Source organism: Bufo bufo, chromosome 3, assembly GCF_905171765.1.
Source record: "Bufo bufo chromosome 3, aBufBuf1.1, whole genome shotgun sequence".
NCBI classification, from domain to species: Eukaryota; Metazoa; Chordata; class Amphibia; order Anura; family Bufonidae; genus Bufo; species Bufo bufo.
Genome location: NC_053391.1, coordinates 679629580 through 679655835, shown reverse-complemented (window position 1 = coordinate 679655835; position 26256 = coordinate 679629580). Strand labels below are relative to the sequence as shown.

The 26256-nt window shown below is 42.2% G+C and overlaps 1 protein-coding gene across 1 annotated transcript in view; it reads right to left on the bottom strand.

Moving 5' to 3' along the window:
- TENM4 (teneurin transmembrane protein 4) overlaps positions 1-26256 on the bottom strand; it is a gene marked incomplete at its 5' end in the record, with an annotated part of 222150 nt that overhangs the window by 153606 nt on the left and 42288 nt on the right. Inside the window, 3 exon segments of the mRNA XM_040426403.1 lie at positions 2567-2802; positions 4823-4921; positions 12165-12411. Of these exon segments, the coding sequence (XP_040282337.1) occupies positions 2567-2802; positions 4823-4921; positions 12165-12411 (582 nt within the window).

Genomic DNA, 26256 nt, shown 5'->3' with positions numbered 1-26256 from the left:
ATTTTCTTCAAAATCCGCATGCGGAAAATCCACACCAATTCATGTGGATTGACCGCACAGATTTGCCTGCGAACATCTGCGGATTTCAGTGCGGATTCTCCGCACATGTATCCTGAACGTGTGCATGTACCTTAAAGGGTTACTAACCTAGATGGGTTTCCGAGGGGTATTCCAGTATTAGCAAATAATGGTTATTCTTTTGTAAAATAAAGAAAATATATACTTTCTGCAGCAGTTTTTTTTCACAGTTTTTTAAGATCTCTGCTGTCAATTAAAAAGAATCTTCATTATTTACTTTCAGTGAAGACCGTGCTGTTACCAGAGCAGTCTTGTTAGGAGATGTACCTTGTTGTGACTGGGATAGATTTTTTTTCCCTCCACTTGAAATAATAAATGAAGGGTCCTAATGAATGACGACAAGCAAAGGTCTTGAAAAGTGTGAGATTCGATAGAGAAAAAGATTGCAAAATACGCTGGGAATATTCATGGACGTAAAATGGGTCGTAGATAAGTGGTCAACTCCTTCAGAAGCCCTACGGATCAGCAGAATTAAGTGCTCGAGATATGCTCTCAGACGCTTAACCCCCTTCATAGAAATACTGCCATGGAGACACTCTCCACAATGAGGGTCTATCTGGTGCTGGTCTCAGACATCTACAGAGGCGTGTGTGGTTGACAAAGCACCATAAGCCCCTCGGGGTTGTCCCACAAAAAAATACTGTGTCGTTTTCAAACCAGCACCTGGATCTGAATACTTTGTAGTGGCATGTAAATAAAAGGTTAGTATAGCCACTGAGTTACTCAATAGAATGAATATGTATGGCACCACCTGCTGTTTGTTCTTTTTCTCATTTCTCTGTCCACCTCCCTGAGGTGGCCGCACATGCTCAGTTCCATCCTTTAACTGCCTCCTGAGCTGTGATAGGGAGAGCGTTTCAACAGAAAGAACATGCCCCCGTGGCGTGTAGTAGAAAGAACACACACCATGAGCTTCCAGCTTTATATAAAACTATCAGGAACAATGAACGGGGAGATCTCTGGATCCATGTGAGGTACAGGGCTGGTTCTAGCTTTGCTAAAAAGACAGGTCTACTGTACTATATGAGGTTTAATTTTCATTTTTTACATTAATCAAGGGATACCCCATTTAACTTCCTGTTTCACACACACAAGCATTGGAATACGGGTGCAAAATGGATTCCTTTATGGACACATCCAGAAAATATTTTTCAGATGTTACGGTAACTTTACATAGAACTGTTGAGGGATATCTGGAGTGGAAGCTTTCACGTCAATCACAATAAGATTTTCCAGTATTTAAAGGGGTATCCAAAAAGATTTGTTGCAAATGCCAGATAGGCGAGTCCCAGAAATGAGAAGAGGAACACCTCTCAAGAGAACCAGAGTCCAACGACCTCCCATTGACTGCGTTCTCCATACATTTCAATTGAGAGGTCCTCTCAAGTATCCAAGAGCAGTGTCGGACTGAGGTTCCTTGGGCCTACCAGAGAAAATTATTCTCAACGCTCAACTCCTTACATAAAGCTTGTGGCTTGCTCTAAATCCAGCCAAATGTTTTTTTTTTTCAACTGGATCTTTAAGGCCTATTATGGAACCAGAGCCTGGGCCCACCAGAGGATCCTCTGGTACTCCGGCGAGCCACTCCGACCCTAGTCGAGAGCTCCTTCCACAGACTTTGATACACCACAAGTGTTATAACCTCTTCACCAAAGCATATGGAGAATTTAGTGGCTTGGGAATTGGTATACAAGGGGTCACCGGGCCCTTGTTCTTCTGGTAGGTGAGACCCCAAGATCCTGTGCTATATCATGGTTAAAATGGAAATTTAAGATCTCAATTTAATTATTCAAAGAAAATCCAAGTTAACATAACTAATCATTTAGTTGGAAAAATATAAGCAGGTGAGGCCATGGTAAATGTCACAGAGACGGGAAAGTTACAATTTCATGAACTATAAGATGGGCGTCTTTGTAGTTAGGGTTCGGTCTCTATCCTCATCGTGACAGGACGCAAGAAACAATTACACCCTGAAAGGTTATTCATAATTTTTAAATGAGTTAATTAGTAACCGCGGCCAGTTCTCCTTATTGCGCTAATTAATAATTGATTATGCAATAAATTAAACACTATTTTTCATCAAAATCTAATTAAATATCTTTTTCCCTCTTGTTGATTAGATCAGCCAGGCTCTTTGTTAAATATGTTTGTGCAGAGCTGAACAGATTAATTTGAATTTTAATAATTCATGGCTCTTTTAGAAATGAGTAATTATGGGTGGTAATTACAGTAGTTAAACTTGACCAGAATGAGGAGCTATCGTGATAGATGATAGAATCAGTTCATTATTTTGTTTAGAAGGGGAAAAAATATGCAACAAAGCGTAAAAAAAAAAGCAAAAAACGGCCATAAAAACCCACTATACACATTAGCAACAAGACATGTAAACAAAGTGAAATTCCTTTAATCCAACATACAATAATCTACAAAATCTGATAATTTGGTAATGGTTTCTTCCGCAGAACTGCAATACAGTTAGAGCACTTACCAACAAAATAGGCCAGGAGGATCACCAGTGTGACAGAAATAATGATAGCACTTAAAGCGGCACATTTCCAATTGCAGTATTTGGACGGCTTCTGCAGGTTAAAGGCAGGTCTGGAAAAAGTGCTTCGAGGAAGAGGCCGGGGTGGTGGGGAATACACAGTGCTGGAAGTCAGAGGATAGCCTGGTGAGGTTGTACAAAACAAGGGAGATGTACCTCCTGGCTTAAACAGAAAATGCCTAGGGACAAAGAAAAAGCAAGAGAGTTGAGCTTGTAGATAAAAGGCCATAATATACGTACATGGGTACAGTAATGGGGTCTACATCTACCCCTAAAATGATGTGGTTATAAAGAATTGCCTTACAAAGCCTGCTGTTCTTTATAATACAGTACAACCCAACAAGGATTATATAATGGAATAGGAAGATAAAGCAGAACTGACAGGATGTTTGACCGCACTACGAATCCTAAAAACTTAATGGAACAGCTATCCACATAGCATGCACGACTTCAAACATTTAATCAAACAGCATACTGTCTACTAAACAAATGATCTTGCACACTTATTTTTCAGTGAGGAGATCAACGTTATGCTTGAACACAAAAATTCCTCCTCCACCAGTAGGCTTTATTTATGGCATCTGTACATATGTACATCTCTTTTCACCATCTTGCAAAGACAGAATATAAGAAAGAGAAATACAGAGGGAATGTGTCCCATTGGGTGGAATTTCCTATATTATAGCATAAGCAATTGACCATCCACCAATAATATTTTATTAAACTTTTTAAAAATAGAATTATTTCGAACAACATCAGACACGTAGCATAGAATTTCATTGAGCATAGCCCGGTTTGTATGGTGGACATTAACATTAGATAGAAGTTGGCTGATGGTTGAACAACCATTGAATGAACGTTCGTCTGGTGAATGATCGTTCCAGCAAAGCAGCCATTGATATTTTAGTTGTACAAATTGGCCACACATGCACAATGATACCGGGCACAGGACAAATACTCTTTCACCGAGGAAGGTTCTTTCGTGGAACAATCGTTCATGTCATTTCGACTGTACCATATACAGTCAAGTACTAGCAACTATCGAATTACATTTTTAAAAACACAGCCAACTTCTTTTCATGTGGTGTCTGTCATCTGTCAACTAAAACAATCGCTCAGTGATAAATTTCCTCCAATGAATGATAGTTTTGGTTGAAATGATTCGTTTTGAAGAACTTTAGACTAATGTGTATGGCGACCTTTAGCTTAGGCTTCAAAGCACTATCTAGAGAATTCAGTACAACTTTTTTTAGCGTATTGCCAATTTTTTTTTTTTTAGAAATCCACATTTTGCATATTGATGAACCGTTGGTCCTTGTAACTCAACTACACAAGACCGGCATTCAACAATTCTCGAAACTGATGTTGATCGAAGACAATTCTCAGCATGAGATTCATTCAAGTCGAGAATCAATAACAGTTTAGATTAGAAATTCTGAACACTGAAGTAATAGAACAGTTGACCTGACACTTCAGAAGGCCGGAGCTTTAACCCAAAAAATATTGTTTTATTATATACCATGACTTGGTCTCCTGGATTGCGAATTATGGGTTCACAATGATAATTTTACCAAAATGCATAGCACTGCTGGGCACTTAAAAAATGTAAACTTTCAACAAAACTAGGGGCATGTACAATAAGACTTTTTATCTTATTCAACATCTCAGGACTGGACAGAAGATGAAGGTGTCTGTTCCAGAAAATATAGTTGGCCAACCATAATCTAGATCATGTGCAAGAATAAAGGAACACTCATGGTTTTCTCACCAACTCATTGGTGATCAAAGTCTTGAAAATTTATAAACCATTAATAGATCAAAATAATAATAATAAAAAATGTTTTATATAGGCTAATTTATTTTATTTTTAGAAGAGCACAGCTACAAATGGTGCATGCATAGGCTGTAGCTGCACCCTGAAGTGCTTGAGAATACCCAAAGGCCACAAAAGACACCAGTATTCTAAATGGGACATGGTAGGTGGCCCAGGAGCTTCAGGCTACTCCTCTCTTTAGCGGCTCCCCATAGGTCAGGACTACTGTGGTTCCTCTACAAGGTTTTTGGATTCATAGTTGCCATGTAAACGTCCTCAGCAGTGCCATTTCTTGGTAATTCTAGCCAGCAGTGTCGGGTAAGTGCAGTGGTTTGGGTGGATAATGTCATGCAAATGGCACACAATTAATAGGATGTGTCACATACCCATCATTGTAAGCACCGTCATGTCGGGAGGTGGGGAGGATGTCCATCTCAATGAAGTTGTCCTGCAATGTCTCTAGGTATGTCTGCTTTGCTATATTTCTACACACAGATGGAAACATGAATGAAGGTCGTGAGTCATGCATCAATGAAGTGACCTCCTCTTAAAATGTACCCACCAGCAAAACCATCATCAAAATATGCAATTCTATAAGGTAACCATACACTTTGTAATTCATTTTACTAGAAAAATATAAAATGTCATAAAATAAAGAGGGCATTTTAGATATTTTCCACGAGTAATTTTTAAGTAAAGCTCCAAGTAGATTTCATCCAAAAACATTACAAAAAATTCCATTGTTCATTTTGGGCTCACAGCTACTTTGTGTACAGTGGGAATCCATGCATCACTTCTGTGGTGTGGACAAACATGCGTGGTGGTATGGCCTAAAAAGGCCCTTTCAGATTGTAGGATGTTCGGACAGATTATCGCTAACAAACGATGATTTAGGCGACCACGCCAACAGACCTATTACCTGATGAACAAGCGCTTCGCTCGTTCAACGGTTAGGTGGTGGCACCTTTACACTGGCAGATTATTGCTAACGAGTGTTTGTACGAATGCTCAATAGCGATAATCTGCTCAAACATCAAGCAGTCTATAGGGGCCTTAAAGGGGTTTTGCAGGTTTAAGGCCGATCTTGGTAATATCCTTCTTTTTATTTCTAGCCTACATATATGAGTGGAGCATACGGGCATTTCCTTGCTCCGATGATCCCCCTTGTCACGCTGCAATTGCGCAGCACAAGGATGTGTTTTCATTGTGTTGGTGATGTACCGGGATTCTCATCACTATGGTATGCCCAGCACCGACTGAAACAGAGGCTACTTTGCACAGTACCCATCTCCAAAACAGCCTTCTGCAGTACTAAAGAACACCTATCTGTGCCGGTAATGTCACCTGGCTCAGTGCTGGGTGAAAGTCTCGGCTTTCCATAGTGATGAGAACACGGATTCTGTATGAGGAAGAGCAACAGCATTGGGATCACTCCTCACCATACTGTGGAGGAGATCGCTGCATATAAATGAGCAGGTAATTGTCAGGAAGGAATACCTCCCTACCCACCAATCATGTGCTCCATCGATCAGTGTAAAGGGGCCTTAAAAGAAGCACTCCCACAAACATTTTTAATCTGTGACCTGTCAGAAGGATACATGCTGTAAGCCGCAGTGGTGGTAATTTTCTTACCTGTGCCTGAATTTGGGAGTTATAACCTCCCTTCTGATACTCAGCTATGTCATGTGACCAACTGACCAACACTCTGCTTCCTCAACTGACACAGAACAGAAAGTCAGTTACTTCTCTATTCATTCCTATAATACTGACATTGAGGCTCCTATAGGAATACATGGAGAAACTGGCTTCCTGTCCACACATAAAATGCTGTGTTATTTGGAAAGTCACAGTGTGCTGGTCACATGACACAGACGAGGATCAGAAGGGAGGGGATAACTCACAAATAAATTTCACATCATGTACCTTCCTAAATAGTCAGAAAATATACATTTTTGTAGGATTGCTTCTTTAAGAGTTCATTCGGCACCTGTGAAATGTTGTGAGATGTAAAAGTGGCCATTTTGGACTCTGAATTAATGTTTTTAAAATTTTTCCTCGTAACAGAAACCTCTGATGTCATTACTTTTTTTCTGGAGTCTACTTATGTAAACCTTCAAACTAAGGCACTGCCTGCTGAGAAAAATACAATGAAACTGTACATCACTCAAAAGACTAGTAATATAAGTTGGTGCCTTGGGTCTCAAATGCCATGGAGCCTAACATCTTTTGCTTTTTTCTTGCCTTATTCCAGTCTGGATAAAATGTTATGTTATTAAGGGTCCCTTTTTAGAGATTGTTTGCAATAAGAAACCCTAAAAACAACAATTTCCTTTGTATAGAATGAATTTCCGCTACTGAAAATTTTACCAAAATTTTCTAGATATATATTTTGATGATAATTATACTTCTAGTGCTTTAGTGCATGAAGTTAGAATGGCATGTCATATACCAGTAATGGAAGAAAGAAATATCACACAAAAAAAAAAATTTGAAAAAATAAAAAAAAAATAGGTAAAAATTGTAGTTAAGTAAAATATTACACTGTACCAAAAAAAATCTAAAATTTTATGAATGCAAAACAGTTTCTCACTCGTGTGATCTCACCAAGAAATGAGATGACAAGACTCTCTGATCTTTTAAATTGTGTCCCATTGCAAATATCTGAAGAATGTCTGATGAAAGACCCCGCTATATGGTTCACAATCTGTAATAATTCTATAGTTTTTTTTTTGGGTCACTGCTTTCTAACTAAAAGACAGCTGGGGAAAATAATTACGTCCACATAACTGCTTGAAAATGCAATGATTGTAATAGAGGGCCAAGGTGAGGTGAGGGGTGCTGAGAGAAGCATGAACCGATGGGAATTTGACAAAAACAAATTTAAAGGAGCCACAGAACTGAACACAAATGCAGTGGATTGCTATCTTTACTGTTCACCATAAAATACTGAGGCACGTGATGACGGATGATTACACTGAAAGCTAAATTATGAAGGCAAAATGGAATACAGATATTCAGCAGAAGCATTAGAAAAAGATTACATTTAAGATCCAAAATGAAACTCATCATTCAAAAATATCTATTAGAATGCAATAATTTTATAACCGGAAACAATAATAAAAGTATTTGCCCTTTACCCCTTCTTTCATGCCTGTGTCTGCAGCAATGTACTCAGTAAATATATCAGTGGTATTTGAGAGGTAGGGCAACACCATGTACTCTAATATATTTTGCACCCGACGATACTTTGGGAATAAATCTCCCCCTGACTGGCACTGTTATTTCCAAAGTGCCATTCAGGGATACATTTATTCCCAAAGAGCCATTAGGCGTGACTTATTCCCTAATGCCAGTCACCGTAGAATTATTCATAAAGTGGTAGTAAGGTCTGATTTATTCCCTATCACCCCTGACTGGCACCTTGGGGCTATGTCACCCCCGACTGGCACCTTGACATCAATTCACCCCTGATTGAAACTTTGGGACCAAGTCATCCCCTTGACTGGCACCTTGGGACCAAGTCTCCGCCGACTGGCACCTTGGGACCAAGTCTCCGCCGACTGGCACCTTGGGACCAAGTCTCCGCCGACTGGCACCTTGGGACCAAGTCTCCGCCGACTGGCACCTTGGGACCAAGTCTCCGCCGACTGGCACCTTGGGACCAAGTCTCCGCCGACTGGCACCTTGGGACCAAGTCTCCGCCGACTGGCACCTTGGGACCAAGTCTCCGCCGACTGGCACCTTGGGACCAAGTCTCCGCCGACTGGCACCTTGGGACCAAGTCTCCGCCGACTGGCACCTTGGGACCAAGTCTCCGCCGACTGGCACCTTGGGACCAAGTCTCCGCCGACTGGCACCTTGGGACCAAGTCTCCGCCGACTGGCACCTTGGGACCAAGTCTCCGCCGACTGGCACCTTGGGACCAAGTCTCCGCCGACTGGCACCTTGGGACCAAGTCTCCGCCGACTGGCACCTTGGGACCAAGTCTCCGCCGACTGGCACCTTGGGACCAAGTCTCCGCCGACTGGCACCTTGGGACCAAGTCTCCGCCGACTGGCACCTTGGGACCAAGTCTCCGCCGACTGGCACCTTGGGACCAAGTCTCCGCCGACTGGCACCTTGGGACCAAGTCTCCGCCGACTGGCACCTTGGGACCAAGTCTCCGCCGACTGGCACCTTGGGACCAAGTCTCCGCCGACTGGCACCTTGGGACCAAGTCAACCCCGACTGAAACCTTGGGACCAAGTCACCACCGACTGAAACCTTGGGACCAAGTCACCACCGACTGAAACCTTGGGACCAAGTCACCACCGACTGAAACCTTGGGACCAAGTCACCACCGACTGAAACCTTGGGACCAAGTCATCCCCTTGACTGGCTCTTTGGGACTAAGTCACCCTGACTGGCACCTTGGGACCAAGTCACCCTCGACTAACACTTTGGGACTAAATAACCCCCTGAGGTTCACCTTGGGACAAAGTCACCACCAAGGGCACCTTGGAACAAAGTCACTCCTGACGGGCACCTTGGGACTAAGTCCCCCTGACTGACACCTGGGGAATAAGTCACTCCTGACTGGCACATTTGTAAATTCATTTATTTAAATTTAAAAATAAATATTAGAGAAGTATTTTTCCTGGTTCTCCTTTAAGTAGAGCTCAACATTTAACGCAGACGAATAATTTGATTTATCAACCTTGATTCTTGTCAGAACTGTACTTGCTGCTGGAATTTATATCCTGTGCTCTTCGTGTACATGTACCGGCCCTTGCTGCAGTCAGTTTACCAGCCTCATTGATTGGTTTCACCTACTGCTCTCGAGAAGTCCCCGCCACAGACAGTCTCGAGCATGACCGCTCCATTCATTACATAGAGGGAGGCTCTAATTCATGTTAATAACACTTCACAGGTCCCTAACACTTTCTGATGACTTTTTTCTTTTTGTCTGGCGTTGTTTACAGGTCACTTTGGCGTTGAGTGAAGAGCTTTTCAGATGTAACGTAAATACACAGATCAATGGCCGTCACACTAAAATGCTTAGCTCCTTTAAATAACTGCGTGAACCGTAAGATCTTCACAGGCCCTGTCCAGTCCTGCATTTGGTTGATAAGACGACGTTTCCCCTCAACCAGCAAACGGCTAGTGGTTGTTATGGAAGACACAAAATAAGCAAATTCTGGGAGAACCACATGGACATTCTGCTCTCTGAATCATTTTATATCATATTTAAAAACAGTCTGTATTTTTGTGTTTAGCCTTTTTGCTGAAGAGGACATAAAACTGTTTAGCGTAATAGGAGTGAATCGGCAAGGGGTACCAGGACTCAGACCCCCGTCGATGTGATAATGACCTATCCTGAACATAGGTCATCATTATCTTTACCCGGATAACCCCTTTAAGACATATCCCACTGACAAGGAGAATAATAACATCAAATTGGCAATTTATCCATATATTCCCAGGAATAACAGAAAAATGTCACAACGCATGGTCCTAACAAAGACTGATGAAGAAGTATAATGTAATGGGGAACACTAACAGATAAAAAATATACAATTACAATAAAAAGTTTTTAAAAAATGTAGGTATATACTGTGGTACATTGCTGATAACAGGCACAGGCATAACCCACCCTCCAAAGCGAGGACTAGGCGTACATGCCAATTACGTAATGCCCAAGACAACCCTTAGCCTCATGGTGCAACTCATCTGCAACTGAATGCAAGTTGTGAAAAACTTTCCTACCAAGTTTCCATGGAAATTTCCAAGGACTGTCATGGTTTACAATTGTCAAAGACTTGCAAAAATTGTACCCCCAAGTTGCAGCATCAGAGCTAGAGTTAAGGCAATGTGTGTTAGTTGGGAAACAACTTTGTAGGTGAAGTTCAAAGCAATGACCCAAGTTTCTGTCTAGTCCTCAACTCAAAAACATTCAACATGGTGTCCACCCCAGGGGTACAAGAACAAAGTTGATATAGATCATCCTGACATAACTATGCTACAATCATTTAAGTTCTAAACTCCTTCTAATATAGTCAGGGTATTTATCCCTTTTGGGTTTCAAGGGATTAAAGGTCAAGCCGTGAACCAAAAACACACAACACTGCAACTTCTCGCCATAACCGCATCGGTCATGCTTCAAGAATTAATGATCTCCAGTTCTGACCTGTGGACATTACCCTCGTAATATATGTGCTTGTCATAATTGCCTAATTAGATAAAATGAGGCCAGCCACTTTTTTTGATTAATGTGTTATATAAAATGTCAGCTTTACTTAGTGGTCACTAAGCGACTATGCGTGTAATCTGCAATGTGAATTGCCTGTTAATTTCTACATAGTGAAGAAGAAGGTGACCCCCGAGATGGAGGTCATCTGGAATTTTTCAGAGTTCACGGTAATTTGTAACTCAAAGAGTTTTGAGGATCTTGTAGTCATCTACACGTGGACAACCCAACCCGTATCAAATGGTTTTTAAGCAGCTATTGACCCAGAAAGGGGAAACTCTTCTTCGAACATAGAATTTGCAAAAATTCTGAAGAGGGTAACACCTTGCAGCAATTTGTCTGGATACTTCAAAGGGGAGTCTTAAGTATCTTCAATGACTGAAGAAATGTAAATAAGGAGAGCTCCAAGACAAGCACGTCCAATTGGGGTCTTAATGGCTAGGTGTGACCTTTGCTAGGACGTTTACATGAAAGGTTGTCAAACATTTTTAGCTGACAGTTCCCTGGCCTTCTAAAGAAAAATGATGGAGTAAAGCCAATCTATAAATGTAACCAACGTGAGACACTGTACTAGACTAAGCAGACTACTAGAAGGAATAAAACTGTAGGTGACAAGACCTTCCAAGCTATCTCTGAAGAGAAGCTTGAGATATCACCCACCAGGCAGAAGCTTATCATGAACCCTACAGTACTTTCAATCTGATCCAGGATCCCTCCACGACTCCGTGGAGAGTTGTGGGTTGGGGGTGCTGCTCATTTATATTAGCTGATCTGAACAAACAGATCTGCAGAGAATGCAATGGGAGAGCTATAGAGCAGGAAGTATTTTTTTAGGCTACCTCAGGCTCCCAAAATACAATGGAGTCACTCGTCATGGGTAACTTTTTAATAAGAGTAGAGCGTATCCCACTATATCACTCAACACGGTTCCCTTGCCGGTGAAGATGCCCTTGAAAGAGTGTCCACAGCCTAACTTTAGAGGCCAAACAAACAAAGAGACAAATAGATATATTTTGGTTGGAGGAATGGTATCAAATTCAGGCAAAATCTGAGAAGAACCCACAGGTTTAGGTGCCCATGTCAATTTGGAGAAAGCATGCTCAAAAACGATTGTCCAACGAAGGCTGGTCCACCTTGATCCATCAAAACCCACGTACATCAGAGCTGAGTTGCTTCTTTATCAGGATGGGGTTCATTACTCTTATAGGTGGGTTTAGAGAGATTTTCTTTTACTGAAAGACACAATATTAGCGTCTTCTGTTGGGGCTTGTCCTATAAGCTGACTATTGATGGACTGGGATGACTATAAAACTTGCATAGACCCTTTTAAGGGCTTTTACCTGTCACATGCTTGGCCTGTAAAGAAAACAAGGGCTTGCAGTGTTGATTGCTTTTTCACAGCCTTTTATGAGCAATTAGCAGGATGGTGTCTTTGTCTTAAACCAGTCATCATTCACAACTCAAAACAACCTCGACATATTTCAGCAACTACTGAGAAGTACCTGGTCTCCAGGGGGATGTTGCTGTTGAGAAGCCAGTTGTCTTGACCATGGATAGCCTCCTGGGCACTGCCCGGTGGCTCTCCTGATAGTGAGTGATCCGTGGGAGCGGGGCTGGGGTTACTACGTGGGGTGAAGTTACCCCTGTTCAGGGAGTTGATGGAAGCTGCATGGTGAGGGTTTGCAGTGTGAGACAGCGGTGGAGGTGGTGTTCTCAGTCTCAAATGGTTCTGCAGTCCCAGCGGCTGATCTGGAAAACATAAAAAAAAACAAAAAAAAAACACAAACTTTATTTTTAATCTGAAAGTAACGAATGAACAATAAGAAGATAATTAAGGGCAAATGGAAAATAATGGGGAACAATTGACATGAAAATCAACCACTAAAGTCTATGTGCATTTAGGCATTTCTGAAAATTAAAGACTCCAGGTTTGTAGAAATCATTACATAGGGCAGTACTGTGAGTGTAGATATAATACTGCCTCCTTTGTACAAGACTATAACTACTATAATACTGCTCGTATGAACAAGAATATAATTACTATAATACTGCTCCTATGTACAAGAATATAACTGCTATAATACTGCCTCCTATGTACAAGAATATAACTACTATAATACTGCCTCCTATGTACAAGAATATAACTACTATAATACTGCTCCTATGTACAAGAATATAACTACTATAATACTGTTCCTATGTACAAGAATATAACTACTATAATACTGCTCCTATGTACAAGAATATAATTACTATAATACTGCTCCTATGTACAAGAATATAACTGCTATAATACTGCCTCCTATGTACAAGAATATAACTACTATAATACTGCCTCCTATGTACAAGAATATAACTACTATAATACTGCCCCCTATGTACAAGAATATAACTACTATAATACTGCTCCTATGTACAAGAATATAACTACTATAATACTGATCCTATGTACAAGAATATAACTACTATAATATTGCTCCTATGTACAAGAATATAACTACTATAATACTGCTCCCATGTACAAGAATATAACTACTATAATAATGCCTCCTATGTACAGGAATATAACTACTATAATACTGCTCCTATGTACAAGAATATAACTACTATAATACTGCTCCTATGTACAAGATGTATAACTACTATAATACTGCCTCCTATGTACAAGAATATAACTACTATAATACTGCCTCCTATGTACAAGAATATAACTACTATAATACTGCCTCCTATGTACAAGAATATAACTACTATAATTCTGCTCCTATGTGCAAGAATATAACTACTATAATACTGCCTCCTATGTACAAGAATATAACTACTATAATACTGCTCCTATGTAAGAGAATATAACTACTATAATACTGCTCCTATGTGCAAGAATATAACTACATGTACAAAAATGGATCTAAATCAGGAGAATTATATCCGATTATATAGTACGGTATTATTAGAGTTACAGCTGGACATTTTCAATGTGATTATTGAACAGGATAGGATCCGAATGATTCCAGCCTTATCAATGTTAATGCTGCCATTCAGACAACCCTGTGTGGTCCTGTCGGGGTGTGGTGGCCGTAAACACTATTGTAATGATTTACGTATTCTTCTGTAATTAAGGGATAAATACAATTAATGAAGACTAATCCTCGGCCCAGTTTATGAGGCGACTCAAAAGAAAACATAGTTTGAGGCTATGGAGCAGTTCGACAACTTTCGTGTGTCCCCTGGAGACACAACTCATGGACAAACGTGGCGCTATTTATGGGGAAAAAGCTGTCCCTGGATCTAAACCTGAGGAGTAAATGTTCTTCAAAGTGGAGTTTTCCATTAAGGCAGAACAAAGTTATGGGCCAAAATGTCTCCATTGTAAAATACATCACATCAGAAGAATTATAGCACAATTCTGAGACTGAGGCAATTTTTAAAAGCTGCATGATGGTTGTAACATTCAGCTTGACCATACGGATAGTTAAAGAGTAGCTCTAGGGCTTTTTCACAAAAATGGCAAGTACTGGATGGATTACAGAGGTCTTGAACCCTCCTTCCCTCAAGGCAAGAACATCACAATTGAGTGAAGTCTTCAATGAATATCTGAAGGTCTGCCATGAAATATCTAAGTTTGGTGCCATCTGTACCACATACCTCTTCATGTCACCAGAGGAAATGTCGACCATGAAAGTGGTTTCTGATGTCTATGCAGTTAGATGGCCGGTATCAAGGCTAGATCGTGCAACAGTCAAGATGTCGTCTAGGTCACATCTTACCGACCAAGACTACGATCAACTCTGTGGTTCTACAAGTTTCTGGTACCCATTGGCAAGAAAAACATCCCACGTAGAAGCCAAATTAGTAACCAAAATTTACCAAAACTGGAATATGTTGATGGACGGTTGAAGCCACAAGACGGCAATCAATCCTGTGGTTCTACCAGAGGCTGGTATGTCTGTAATGGGGTTGGCTTGATTTGTTTTTAAAGTTACAGTACCAGATTACAAAAAAAAAACCTCTCCCTTCTATTTTGAAGAAAAATATCCCTAGTAGAAGCCAAATTAGTGCCCAAAATTTACCAAAATTGGTCCACGTTGATAGACAAGATCATCAACCCCATGGTTGTACCAATGGCTGGGATGTTAGGGTTGGCTTGACCCATTTCCAAAGTTACTGTTCACAAAAGTACACAAAAAATACTCCCTCCCCCATATTGAAGAAAAGCATCCCACTTAGGAGCCAAATTACTAACCAAAATTGGTCGAGAATGTTGATCTAATACCCAGCACCCTCACGATCACTGTTTTAAGCGTCCACTGGTGCTAAACATCCATAAAATAAATGACTGGGACACACAAAATCCAGAACCTGTTGGTGGATCTAATCAATATCATCTGGAACAACATCTAATGTTTATGAGTAGTCCAAAAAGGTACCTGGACAGAAGACAAGTTCCTATTATTTGCTATGGAGTTAAAAAGCTGCTCAACACTACTGGCACCACTTATCCCTCAGTTGGTCCAGCCAAACTCCATAGCCATACATCCAGTGTAATACATCAGGGTTTGTCAAAAGCCATCTAATGTAGGGTGGCCCAGAATTTAAAAAGCTTAGCTGCTTTCTTACAAAAACAGCGCCACCCTTGCCCGCATGTTGTGTCTGGAACTGCATCTCAACTTAAATACCAGGAAATCCTATGGTAACCCTACTGCTTTCCAGACTCCTGGCAAATCTGTCCAACTACACATTGTTGTGTCCCACCCAGCTGTGCCAGGCAAAGACGCGCCTATTGACTGGTGGCGGTGGGAGAATATTTTTGGGAGGGGGGTCCTTTAAATAAAAGAGGGACAATCTGACAATGGGGGGAGGATTAGGGTGGCAAGGGAAGGGTTAAGGAACGGCGCTTATTTGGTCGGAACAAATGAGAATCCGTAAAAATCCGAAGAGATAAAAGGAATGACGAAGGGAGAGAGAAAAAAAAAGAGCTCCTTTGGAATTGGATGTGTGAAAATCTGCTTACGGGATTAATTCAGCAAATGAACGGAGGAAAAAAAAAAAGTAGAAATAAAAGCGCGGCGGAGGAGTCGAGAAATAAAAACTAGCGTTTCATGCGTCTCCTGGGATTTCCAGAGTCAGAAAAAGAGAGCTTCATACTTTATTCATGAATAGAGATCACGTATGAGGGGCTTCCCCCGGGGTGAAGTTGTAAGCAGCAGGATCAGCATGCAGCAAAAAAAATATAAAAAATAAATATATATATATATAGGAAATCCCTAACAAAACAATTCCAGGTTCTTTTATTCCGGCATCTGGTCATCCAGAAAAAGTCTAATAATCTGGTGCTAAACTGCCACAGAATATGAAACGGGGAGTTTTATGTATATTTTTTTACCCATCTGATAATCCAGAATAGCTGATAATCACGCATTTATCAAGTCATAATGATTCCAGATTAAAAGATTCATACTGCATAGTGTTGTTTATAGGACATGGAGGAGGAGTCCAGTTATTTTGCTGCAAATTATGGGCAATTTTGTTAAAAAAAAAAGTTGTCAAGTAATTGCTAGTTGAGCAATTGTCTCGAATTATTGCACAGATACAAAAATGTGTCTTTTTGCAAAAAAAAAAAAAAAAGTCTGGATCAACTTGCAGGATAACAGTCCGAACTGGATGGACAAATGTCTTTTTTTGGCATTATATACTCTGTTATTATGCTTGCTCATAGCATTTTATTATCAAATTATCATGCCTTGGATTTCCAGACTAGACCCATATAATATAAAGACCTACACAACCAGACGAGGACCAGAAAGCAACTCCAAAAACTAAAATTATGCGAAGGCATTCCTTTAATCCGGCATCTGATAATCGATAAAATCTAATTCAATAGAAAAGAAATCTAAAATCTCATGCAAAATAATCCGCATAAACCAATGAATCGGGCAGTGGCTATCTGTATAGATCACAGAAGACAGTATTCGTAACAATCACAACTAGGGGAGGGTCCCTTTGAAACTGATAAGCCCCGCCCCAGCTTTGTACAGGCTGTAGTATGTCATATGACCTCTCTCAGGCTTGTTGATTGGTTAAGAGAGAGGTCGGGCAGGGAGACATATATGGCAAGGAGATGACCATCCGATAATCCAGAATCTATTAGGTAATGTTAATTCCAGATTAAAGAAATGTTATCGTACTAAATATATCATCACCCCTTTACATTTATAACATCCTCTAGCATCATATATGCCCTCACCCCCTTGTGACCCGTCTCAGGCAATCAGCAAGACTAACACAAAGTAAGCTAGGGTGGGGCCTGTCAGGCTCCACCTCTGCTTACTTTGATTAGTCAAGGCTGTCCTTACTATGATCAATAATACTACTACATTCCGTGCTGCTCGATGGTTATAACATTCTCTAGCTCCACCCTTGCCCTCTGTGAACTCTCTCAACCAATGAGCAAGACTAACCCAAAGTAAGCTAGGGTGGGGCTTGTCAGGCCCCACCCCTGCTTACTTTGAGCAGATCAATACTATTAAATGCCATGCTTTTCGATGGTTATAAACACCCTCTAGCTCCACCCTTGCCATATATGCCCTCGCCCTCTCGAACTCTCTCAGCCAGACTAACACAAAGTAAGCTAGGGCGGGGCTTCTTATGCCCCGCCCCTGCTTACTTTGAGCAGATCAATAATACTATTACATTCCATGTTTCTTTGTGATAGAGAACACCAGCCTGTAGCCACCTACACAGCAGCTGGTATTTAGGCTCACTGTCCCTTTAAGAGTGGCCGCAGCCCAATGCACTCACGTCGAATGTCATTCATTAACAGACGTGCTACTACAAAGACCATCAAGCCCTCGTCACGACGCCGCAGAGGATCGCTCGCACCCAAGGGAAAAATAAAAGCCGTCAGCGCGCGCTCACTAAACACAATATTAATTTTTACTTTCATGGGCTGTAAACTTGATTAATGCCACAACCAAAAAAAAAATTCCCCGTTGCGCTGCAATGGCGGCACACGATGTAACGGCGCTATAAAAATAATAATAACAGTATGCAGATTGTGCGGCGCTCGGTAATCAGGGGCAGGAAACGGGGGGAGATGGATTGGATGTGTCGCAAAATGACAAGCAGGACTTGGGGCCTCTTTCGAGGGACGTAATGAGGATCCCACTGCGCGCTGTCATCATCGTCAGCATTAAGGGTACGCTAATGACTGTCACATATAAAATATGGACCCTCATAATACCGCACGCCGCTAAGGAGGCTTAATGCATCAAATATCGTCACGCTCTGCCTTCCATTAAAATGTCATTGACTGCCGCTGACATTGGGAAGCCATCGAGACGCGGCGGCAATTAGGATCTCGGAGAACGTGACACGGGATACTTAAGGATTTACAAATGGCGGTTATGGTACTGCACGCAGCGTCGTAGCCGCAACTTAGAAGCGGGCATGGCCACCAGGGGGCACCAACAAACTCTTCGACATCCTACATTGTGGTGCTTGAGATTACCCTCCATGTCTATAGTCCATGAAAATGAGCCCTGAAGGCGGCTGTTTCATCCAAACACATGCACGCTTGGTCACCTGTCCATTCACATTGTCCACAAAACAGGGGTCATGTGTGGGACCAGATGACCATCTAATGTGGGGTAGATGTCCAATTCTTTTGTGCTCGTATATGTAACATTACTATCCTTTCCACTTTCAAAAACACATGCATGATGGGCTGAGCATGCATGGGTATGTGGCTGTCAACAGGTACTTGAATAATGCAGCTTTATTCCTCCTTCCTGCTGGATTTACTTCTAAAAAATACTCAGCCAAAAAATGAATGTGCAGTTCCAGCCCTGAAGCCAACCATAAACTCGCTTGCCTGACCGCTATATATTTCCGACCTCATCATACACATGTAAGCTTGGCTGAGCATGCATGTATTCTGAATAGGAAGAGGGAAGAAAGCTTCTGCCAGATACCTTTTCTCTCTAGGAAAGCAAAAAGATTGGGCATGTTGAAGTCAAACCGTCAATCAATTTACCCTCCTGATGGCCATCCTTTCCAGCCTCCTCATACACGTGCAGGCTAAGCATGCATGCATTTTGAATGGGTAGAGGGAAGAAAGCTGCTGCCAGATACCTCTTATCTCTCCAGAGATCCAAAAGGATCGGGCATGTTGAAATCCAACCGCCCGATCCATTTACACCCCCCCCGATGGTCATCCTTTCCAACCTCTTCATATAGGTGCGGGCTCGGCTAAGCATGCTTGTGTTCTGAATGGGTATTGGGAAGACAGCTGCTGTCAGATACCCCTTATTTCTCCAGACAGCAAAAGAACTGGGCCTGTTAAAATCCAACTGCCCGATTCAAAGATCTGCCATCGTGACCCCATCATCGTCAGCCAGGGCTGACTATGATCTAAGGTCAGGTTTTAGCGGCCATTATGGCGGAGAGACCTGGAGGGACCCGTTCGATTCCACTTAGAGGGTGTTCTAATTCCGCGAGGGTCCGGACTTAAGAAATTAGAAAAGTTTCTTATCGGCTTACTTCATGAAAATAGAACTTTTTTTTTAGATAAATAATTTTAGAACTTTAGGAAATAAGCATCCCTGCAGTTATAACAATGCAGATGTTTCCTCGGCACCATATGTGTCGCCGTCTGTCGTTTCATCTCCTGCAAAAGTACAATCCCACACACCTTACGCAAGCGGGGCTCGGATCTGGCAGCACAAAAATAACCGTTAACCATGATCTGCCTCCTGAACTGCGATACTTGGATTTGGATAGACCCGTTGCTCTGGTCCTTGTGTTCACCGGTTTCGTGGTCCGTTCCCTTACAGCGCGCGTACAGTATACTCCCATACCGCGCACGCATACCTGGGAGAACACAAAGGCTCAGTGTCACGTCGCCGGCAGCTTGATTTACCGCCTTCACGCCCATGAATCATAAACAAGACATGCTAACTTTTTCCTGATGTGGCAAAGTGCCGAGGCTAAGAAAAATATTGACTTTTTGTTCAGAAAAATCAATAGATATATATATAAAAAAAAAAAATCCGCGGCCGGGCTGTCAGGTTTATTCATAGCGCCTTTTCTTCCCCATCAGCATTCTTGATTATGAAATGACAGAACGATTGTGATGCTGCGCCGAACGGATTCTGTACTTCATATTAACCATGTTGACATCAGAGGAGGAGGAGGAAAGGTTCTAGAGAACCTGACAAATTTACGGACTATCCAAAAAAGTTCAGAAGATGGATGTCAGAAGATGATGTAACATCACTAGATTTCATAAGTGTAGATTATGCCTACAGAATAGATCAATGTCACGCTATCTACCACCGAGATGGAACGAGACCAAAGGTTGGGTAGGAAACATCCAGCAAAGCCGCCAACCCTGATGTTCTCCACTTATGGCTACGTCTTCCCTCGTGACCAAATTCAATTTTCCTTGAATATCTTTTATTGGGTCGTCATGGGGAATGCAGCGTTAGTATGGAAGGGATATGTTCTCAGTGGAGGACCATAAGGTGTAGAGCCCAGTCATCCACAAGGTCAAAACAGGCCACATCGTAGAAACCTAGAGCCACCTGCACCAGGTTAAGTGTTTGGACAGTCTATGAGTTTCGAAGACTTTCTAGCTTTATCAGTACTGGATCTACATCTTATGGCATACAATTTCTGGTGCCTTTGGCCGCACCAAAACCAAGTTTCTCATGCAAATAAACATCTAAATCCAATCCAAAATGCCTTCATATCATGGCCGAGAACCATACAAAGCCTGTCCAGCTGAGTAGACACTACTGCATCAAGTACCAGTGAATCCACCATAATACCTAAGGGTAGGTTCACACCTCCGGTTACTGTACTGGCAGAGAACAGCCTGCCAGAGTTCACCCGATCCGTTTACCACTGGACACTGTTGACTATAATGGGATCAGGCCACTTTGCTACATGTGTGCCAGGTTTCGGCCAGACAAAAACCAGTGTATGCAATGGTTTTTGTCCAGCCGAAACCCGACACTCATGCTAGAAACAAGTCAGATCCCAACCGGATCCCAATATAGTCAATGGCGTCCGGCGGTGAATGGCAGTATCTGCCTAGGATGAATCCGGTGAACTCTAGCAGGCTGTTCTCTGCTGGAAAAACCTGTCTGATCAGTTAAACCGAGGTGTGAATCTACCCCAAAAAACAGATGCCATGGTGGGTGGAAGGGTCTGAGGGATATGTTGGCACTATATAAATAATAACATTTTTGTAATACTAAAGCTGGCCATACACAATAGATAACTGTCATTTCCCGAACTCCCCTAGACATGCATGCCAAGCGTGGCTGACAGAGCTTAAATTCGGAAAGGGGAGAGGGGAGCAAGCTACTGCCAGACACCTCTCATCTACAAGTGCCTGATTATTTTGGCACAGGAGAGTTAGGACACCCCGTAGTTCATGGTTGGCTGGTCTATGAAATTGGCAGGTTCGGCCGACATTAATGTAATAGTTGTTTTCCCATTCTTCTTTGTGCTTCCTTTTTAGATTTCTTGTATGACAAACTATTAAGCAACTGAATATATACACACCGGTATATTACTGAAAGCAAATCTAACAAATGAAAAAAAATATAAAAAAAATAATAATAATTTTTTTAAATATATAAAACGTGTATCATTCAAAGACAGTCTAACAAATAAAAAAAAGCAAAGAAAAACCTTAAAAAGGTATATAAACCTGTATACAATTAAAAACTAGTCTAATGAAATAAAAAACACAATACAAATTAAGTTAAAAAAATTACCAAAAATAAGCTTGTATATAATTGGAAGACGCTGAATCAACGTAAGAAAAAAAAATATGTATACAAAAAAATATTTTGGCTTAAGAGCATTAAAAGGTCAGTTCCTCACCTAAAACACCCAGAGACTTAAGGGGGGGAATGAAAGGACTCCTTTTATTTTCCTGCTAATGAAGGGACCTTGTACCTTGTGTAAGTCGGCAGGAGCCTCGGCTGAATAGACAGAAGCTGTGACTGTTGGTCCATTGCTAATCATTAAAGTTCTTTGATAACGAGGAGAGAAGGGAAGTCACCAAGCTTTTGTCACAGGTCAGGGGTGCACAGTGAGGCTTCTCCACCTTCATTGATAACAGGGACTAATCACAGCGCTGCTAGCCACTTGTATTACTAATAAAATCAGATACCACAAGAACAGAACATCCCCCCCTCCCCCAATTGTGAAAAAATGGTCAAAGAAGAAGTAGAAAAAAAAAAGACTCTCCAAGTGTTCTATTCACAAGCAAATTTTCTTCTACGTTGTTGAAGCCCTGGTATTTCGAAGCATAAGGTAGAATTTTGGTGGGAAAAAAATTGCCAAAAAAGTTACACTACTAGGGCAAAATTTTATTTCACCGAATTATTTGTAATTTTCGTTTTTGCTCATCAGTGACTGCTGAGGGTCTACGCTCTCGAAAGACCATGGAAGGAGCAACTGGACAACGGATTTTTATTTTCTACTGAACCAAACTTAAGGTGGCCACACATATTATACGTCTGTCAGCCGGACCCACCAGTATCTGTCAGACCGGATGACCTTCTAATGTGCATGGGGGCCTTCTGACTCTTCCCCGTTGGCAGATGTCAGAGAAAATTAATTACTGGGCTGTTGGATTTGAACATGTCCGATTCTCGATAGATAAGCCACTGCCAGAGATGTCTAGCAGTGGCTAACTCCACTCTCCCCGTCAAGCATGCATGTGTATGGGGTGGAACTGGATATATTCCACTTTTTGGATGACAGACATCTCATATGCCTGGCCAGCCCTAGATCTTCCAAGAGGATGGCCCATCTTAGACATTGATGGCATCTTAGACATATTGGTGAATGGAGAACGCACTGCACATGCACGGCCACCACTCCATTCACTGCTATCGGACTGCTGCGAGCCAGCGCTTGGCTATTTAGAGAACTCCTATAGTGGGGCATGGAGGGTAGCCTTGCTTGAGCAGTACGCTCTCCTTCACTTTGGGGGGGCCCACTCTGGGGATAGGAATAGGTCCTGGAGGTTCAGTGTCTGGGATGGGACTACCCCCTTTAAAGGGTTTCTACCACCTCGTTTTGAGAAATTTAGCTGTCAGACACTAGCGATCCGCTAGTGTCTGCTCTACCAAACAATGCTATTATAATAGCTTTTTGTGCAGCCGTTTCCATAAAAAACAAACTTTTATCAATATGCTAATGAGCCTCTAGGTGCTATGCGGGCGTCTTTTCAGCACCTAGAGGCTCGGTCTACCTTCACAAAATGCCGCCCAGCGCGTCCCTCCAGCCCGCCCATCTCCTCTGGAATGCGATCCTCCCTCTGAGTCAGCGGACGAATTTTTGCGCCGTGCGAGTCTGTCTTCGGCGCAGGCGCAGTTAATGTTTGACCGCTTTCTGCACAGACATCTCCACTGCGCCTGTTCCTCGGAGCACTATGATGTCATCGGCGCAGGCGCAGTGGAGAGGTCTGTGCAGAAAGCGGTCAGACATTAATTGCGCCTGCGCCGAAGACAGACGCGCACGGCGCTTGCGCGAGAATTCCTCAGCTGACTCAGAGGGAGGATCGCATTCCAGAGGAGATGGGCGGGCTGGAGGGACGAGCTGGACAGTATTTTGTGAAGGTAGACCGAGCCTCTAGGTGCTGAAAAGACGCACGCATAGCACCTAGAGGCTCATTAGCATATCGATAAAAGTTCGTTTTTTATGGAAACGGCTGCACAAAAAGCTATTATAATAGCATTGTTTGGTAGAGCAGACACTAGCGGATCGCTAGTGTCTGACAGCTAAATATGTCCAAACGAGGTGGTAGAAACCCTTTAAGGTTCTGTCTGATCAGTAAAAGATCTTACTATTGAAGCCTGATCCATAACATGGCCTTAAAAGGGGTTATCTAGGAATTTATGTTAATGACTAGGGATGAACGAATGAAACATCCGAAGTCGATCCGCATAAAACTTTGTTCCAATACTGTACGGAGCAGGAGCTCCGTGCAGTATTAGAATGTATTGACTTCAATGAGCCGAAGTTATTGCTTCGCGAAGTAAATTAATTTGTACTGTAAAAAAAACATTTCCCGAACTCTGGTTCAGTTCCAAGTGGTACCTTTCATCCGAAGTCCATTCGCTCCTCCACATTAATGACCTATCTTCTGCATAGGTCATCAATATCTGATCGGTGGGGGTCCAACTCCCAGAGCCCCCGCCAAATCAGCTGCTAGAAGAGGCTGAGCATTCAGTCATTCTAGGCCATGTGACGTCACTGTACAGCGATCACGTGGCCAAGTTGCAGCTCGCTCCACTGAAGTGAATGGGGCCGAGGCGCAATACCAAGCACTGCCACTATACAATGTATAGCGCTGTGCTCTGTAAGCTGGCGTTTATCAGAGCTCTAGGAGGCTTGGCGGCTCCCTGAAACAGCTGATCAGAGGGGGTGCAGGGACTTGGACCCCCGCTGATGTCATAATGATGACCTATGCAAAGGATAGGTCATCATGATCAATATGCTATTTATAAAAAGGTTAGTCGACAAATTTGGTACAACAGAATACATATAAATACTATAAACCATAAAATATAAAATATATGGGGGGGGGGCACACAAAAATTTTCATTTAACTCAGACCTCATGCACACAAACGTATTTTTTTTCCGTTCTGTTGTTTTTTTGCGAAACCATTCACTTCAATGTTACCACAAAAAAAAAGGAAATGACTCAGCGTGCATTCCATGTTCATATGTCCGCAAGTCCTTTCCGTAAAAAACTTAACATGTCCTATTATTGTCTGCAATACGCACAAGGATTGGACTGTTCTATTAGGGGATGGCTGTTCAGTTACCCAAAATGCAGAATGCACAAGGCCAGTATCCGTGTTTTGCGGATGCGCAAAACAACAACAACAACGTTGGTGTGCATGAGCCCTCAGTCAGTACTTTGTATCCAAATGGGCTCAAAAACGGGAATGACTCCCAACGGTCTCAGCATCCAGAACCTACTGGGTCCAATAAAAAATATCCAGAACGTTTGCGGTATAACGGTATATAATAAGTAGATATGTAAAATATAAGCATAAAACACTGTAAACCCGCACTGGTGTCTACGGCATAAAACTGTGCTCAGATGCTATAAACACGGCAGAAGAGAAGGCGTCAATGCCTTGTTATTCCCTTAAAGTAATTCCTCTTCAACTTCCGTGATTTATGGATAAAAAAAAAAATATTCCCAGTCTGCCCCGAGTTACGGGATCGTATTTACATTCGTCACGTTGACAGGCAGCAGAAAACTCTCTCGGGTTATTTTGCCGTCATTATTTCGCTCTCTTTTCTTCCAGGTTGTATCTTCAGAGATTATCGTATTGTCCGCTAAACCGTAATGAAAAAAAACTCACACAAAAGAAGAGTTTTAATTACATCTTCGATCCTCCATTCAGAGGTACACAGTGACAGATGACATCTCTCAACTCGCGCTAGAAATATGCGCTAAACGGTGTTCTCATTTGCATATTACCACTGGCAAAAAAGACGAGCAATAAAAGTGGGAGAAGCAGAGGTAAAATGGTGTATAAAATATCCCCTGAAACCAATCCAATTGTAGGCCATGGACAGCAGTTCTGAGTGGGAAGAACTCTCTACTAGAGATGAGCGAACTTCTGTTTTAAGTTCGGCGTCTAAAGTTCGGCTTCCGGTTAGCGGAGGATCCCGATATGGATTCCGAATTCCGTTGTGGTCCGTGGTAGCGGAAACAATAATGACCATTATTGATTCCGCTACCACGGACCACAACGGAATTCGGAATCCATATCGGGATCCTCCGCTAACCGGAAGCCGAACTTTAGACGCCGAACTTAAAACAGAAGTTCGCTCATCTCTACTCTCTACCCCTCTCCCAGCGGGAAGTCTCAGCACTCAGCACAGTCTCATTAATGTAGTCTAAAAGTAAATCATCCTATGCCCCTCCTGTTTTAGTGTCACTGTCCCTTTAAGCTACTTACTGATGGTTTCTGGCCCACGATTTCTTACTTTTGGTGGTATGGGCTAGGTAAGATTATGTGTACACTAGGCCGGACTTATATTGAGTGATGGACTGTGTCGTGCTACCATATGGTAAACAGTCATGGAGTATTGAGATAACCATACCATGAAGCGGTATTCTCATCCGGGACATTTATTGCATACCAACAGGATAGGCTTTAAAAGTCCTATAGGTGCGGGTCCCACCTCCAGGACCCACTGCTATCTCCAGAAGTGAATGAAGAGCAAGGTGCAGTCACCCCTACATTCACCTCTATGGCTCTTTGGTGATTTTCTTAAGCCCCATAGCAGTGAATGGAGAGGATGCTATGCGATAGTAGCGGGACATGCACCATAGGCCGCAGATGGGTCAACCCCCTTTAAATAAAGCACAAGGCTATCTGGCACCCAGACGGCAATACCATACACTGGCCAAAAAACATTTTCATAGAACTTTAAAAAAAGTACCAATAATACAGTACCGCCACCATACACTGCAAAAATGATATACTGTACAGTGCCCACAGAAAAAAAGCGCCACATGGTGATTGCCTAATACCAACATACC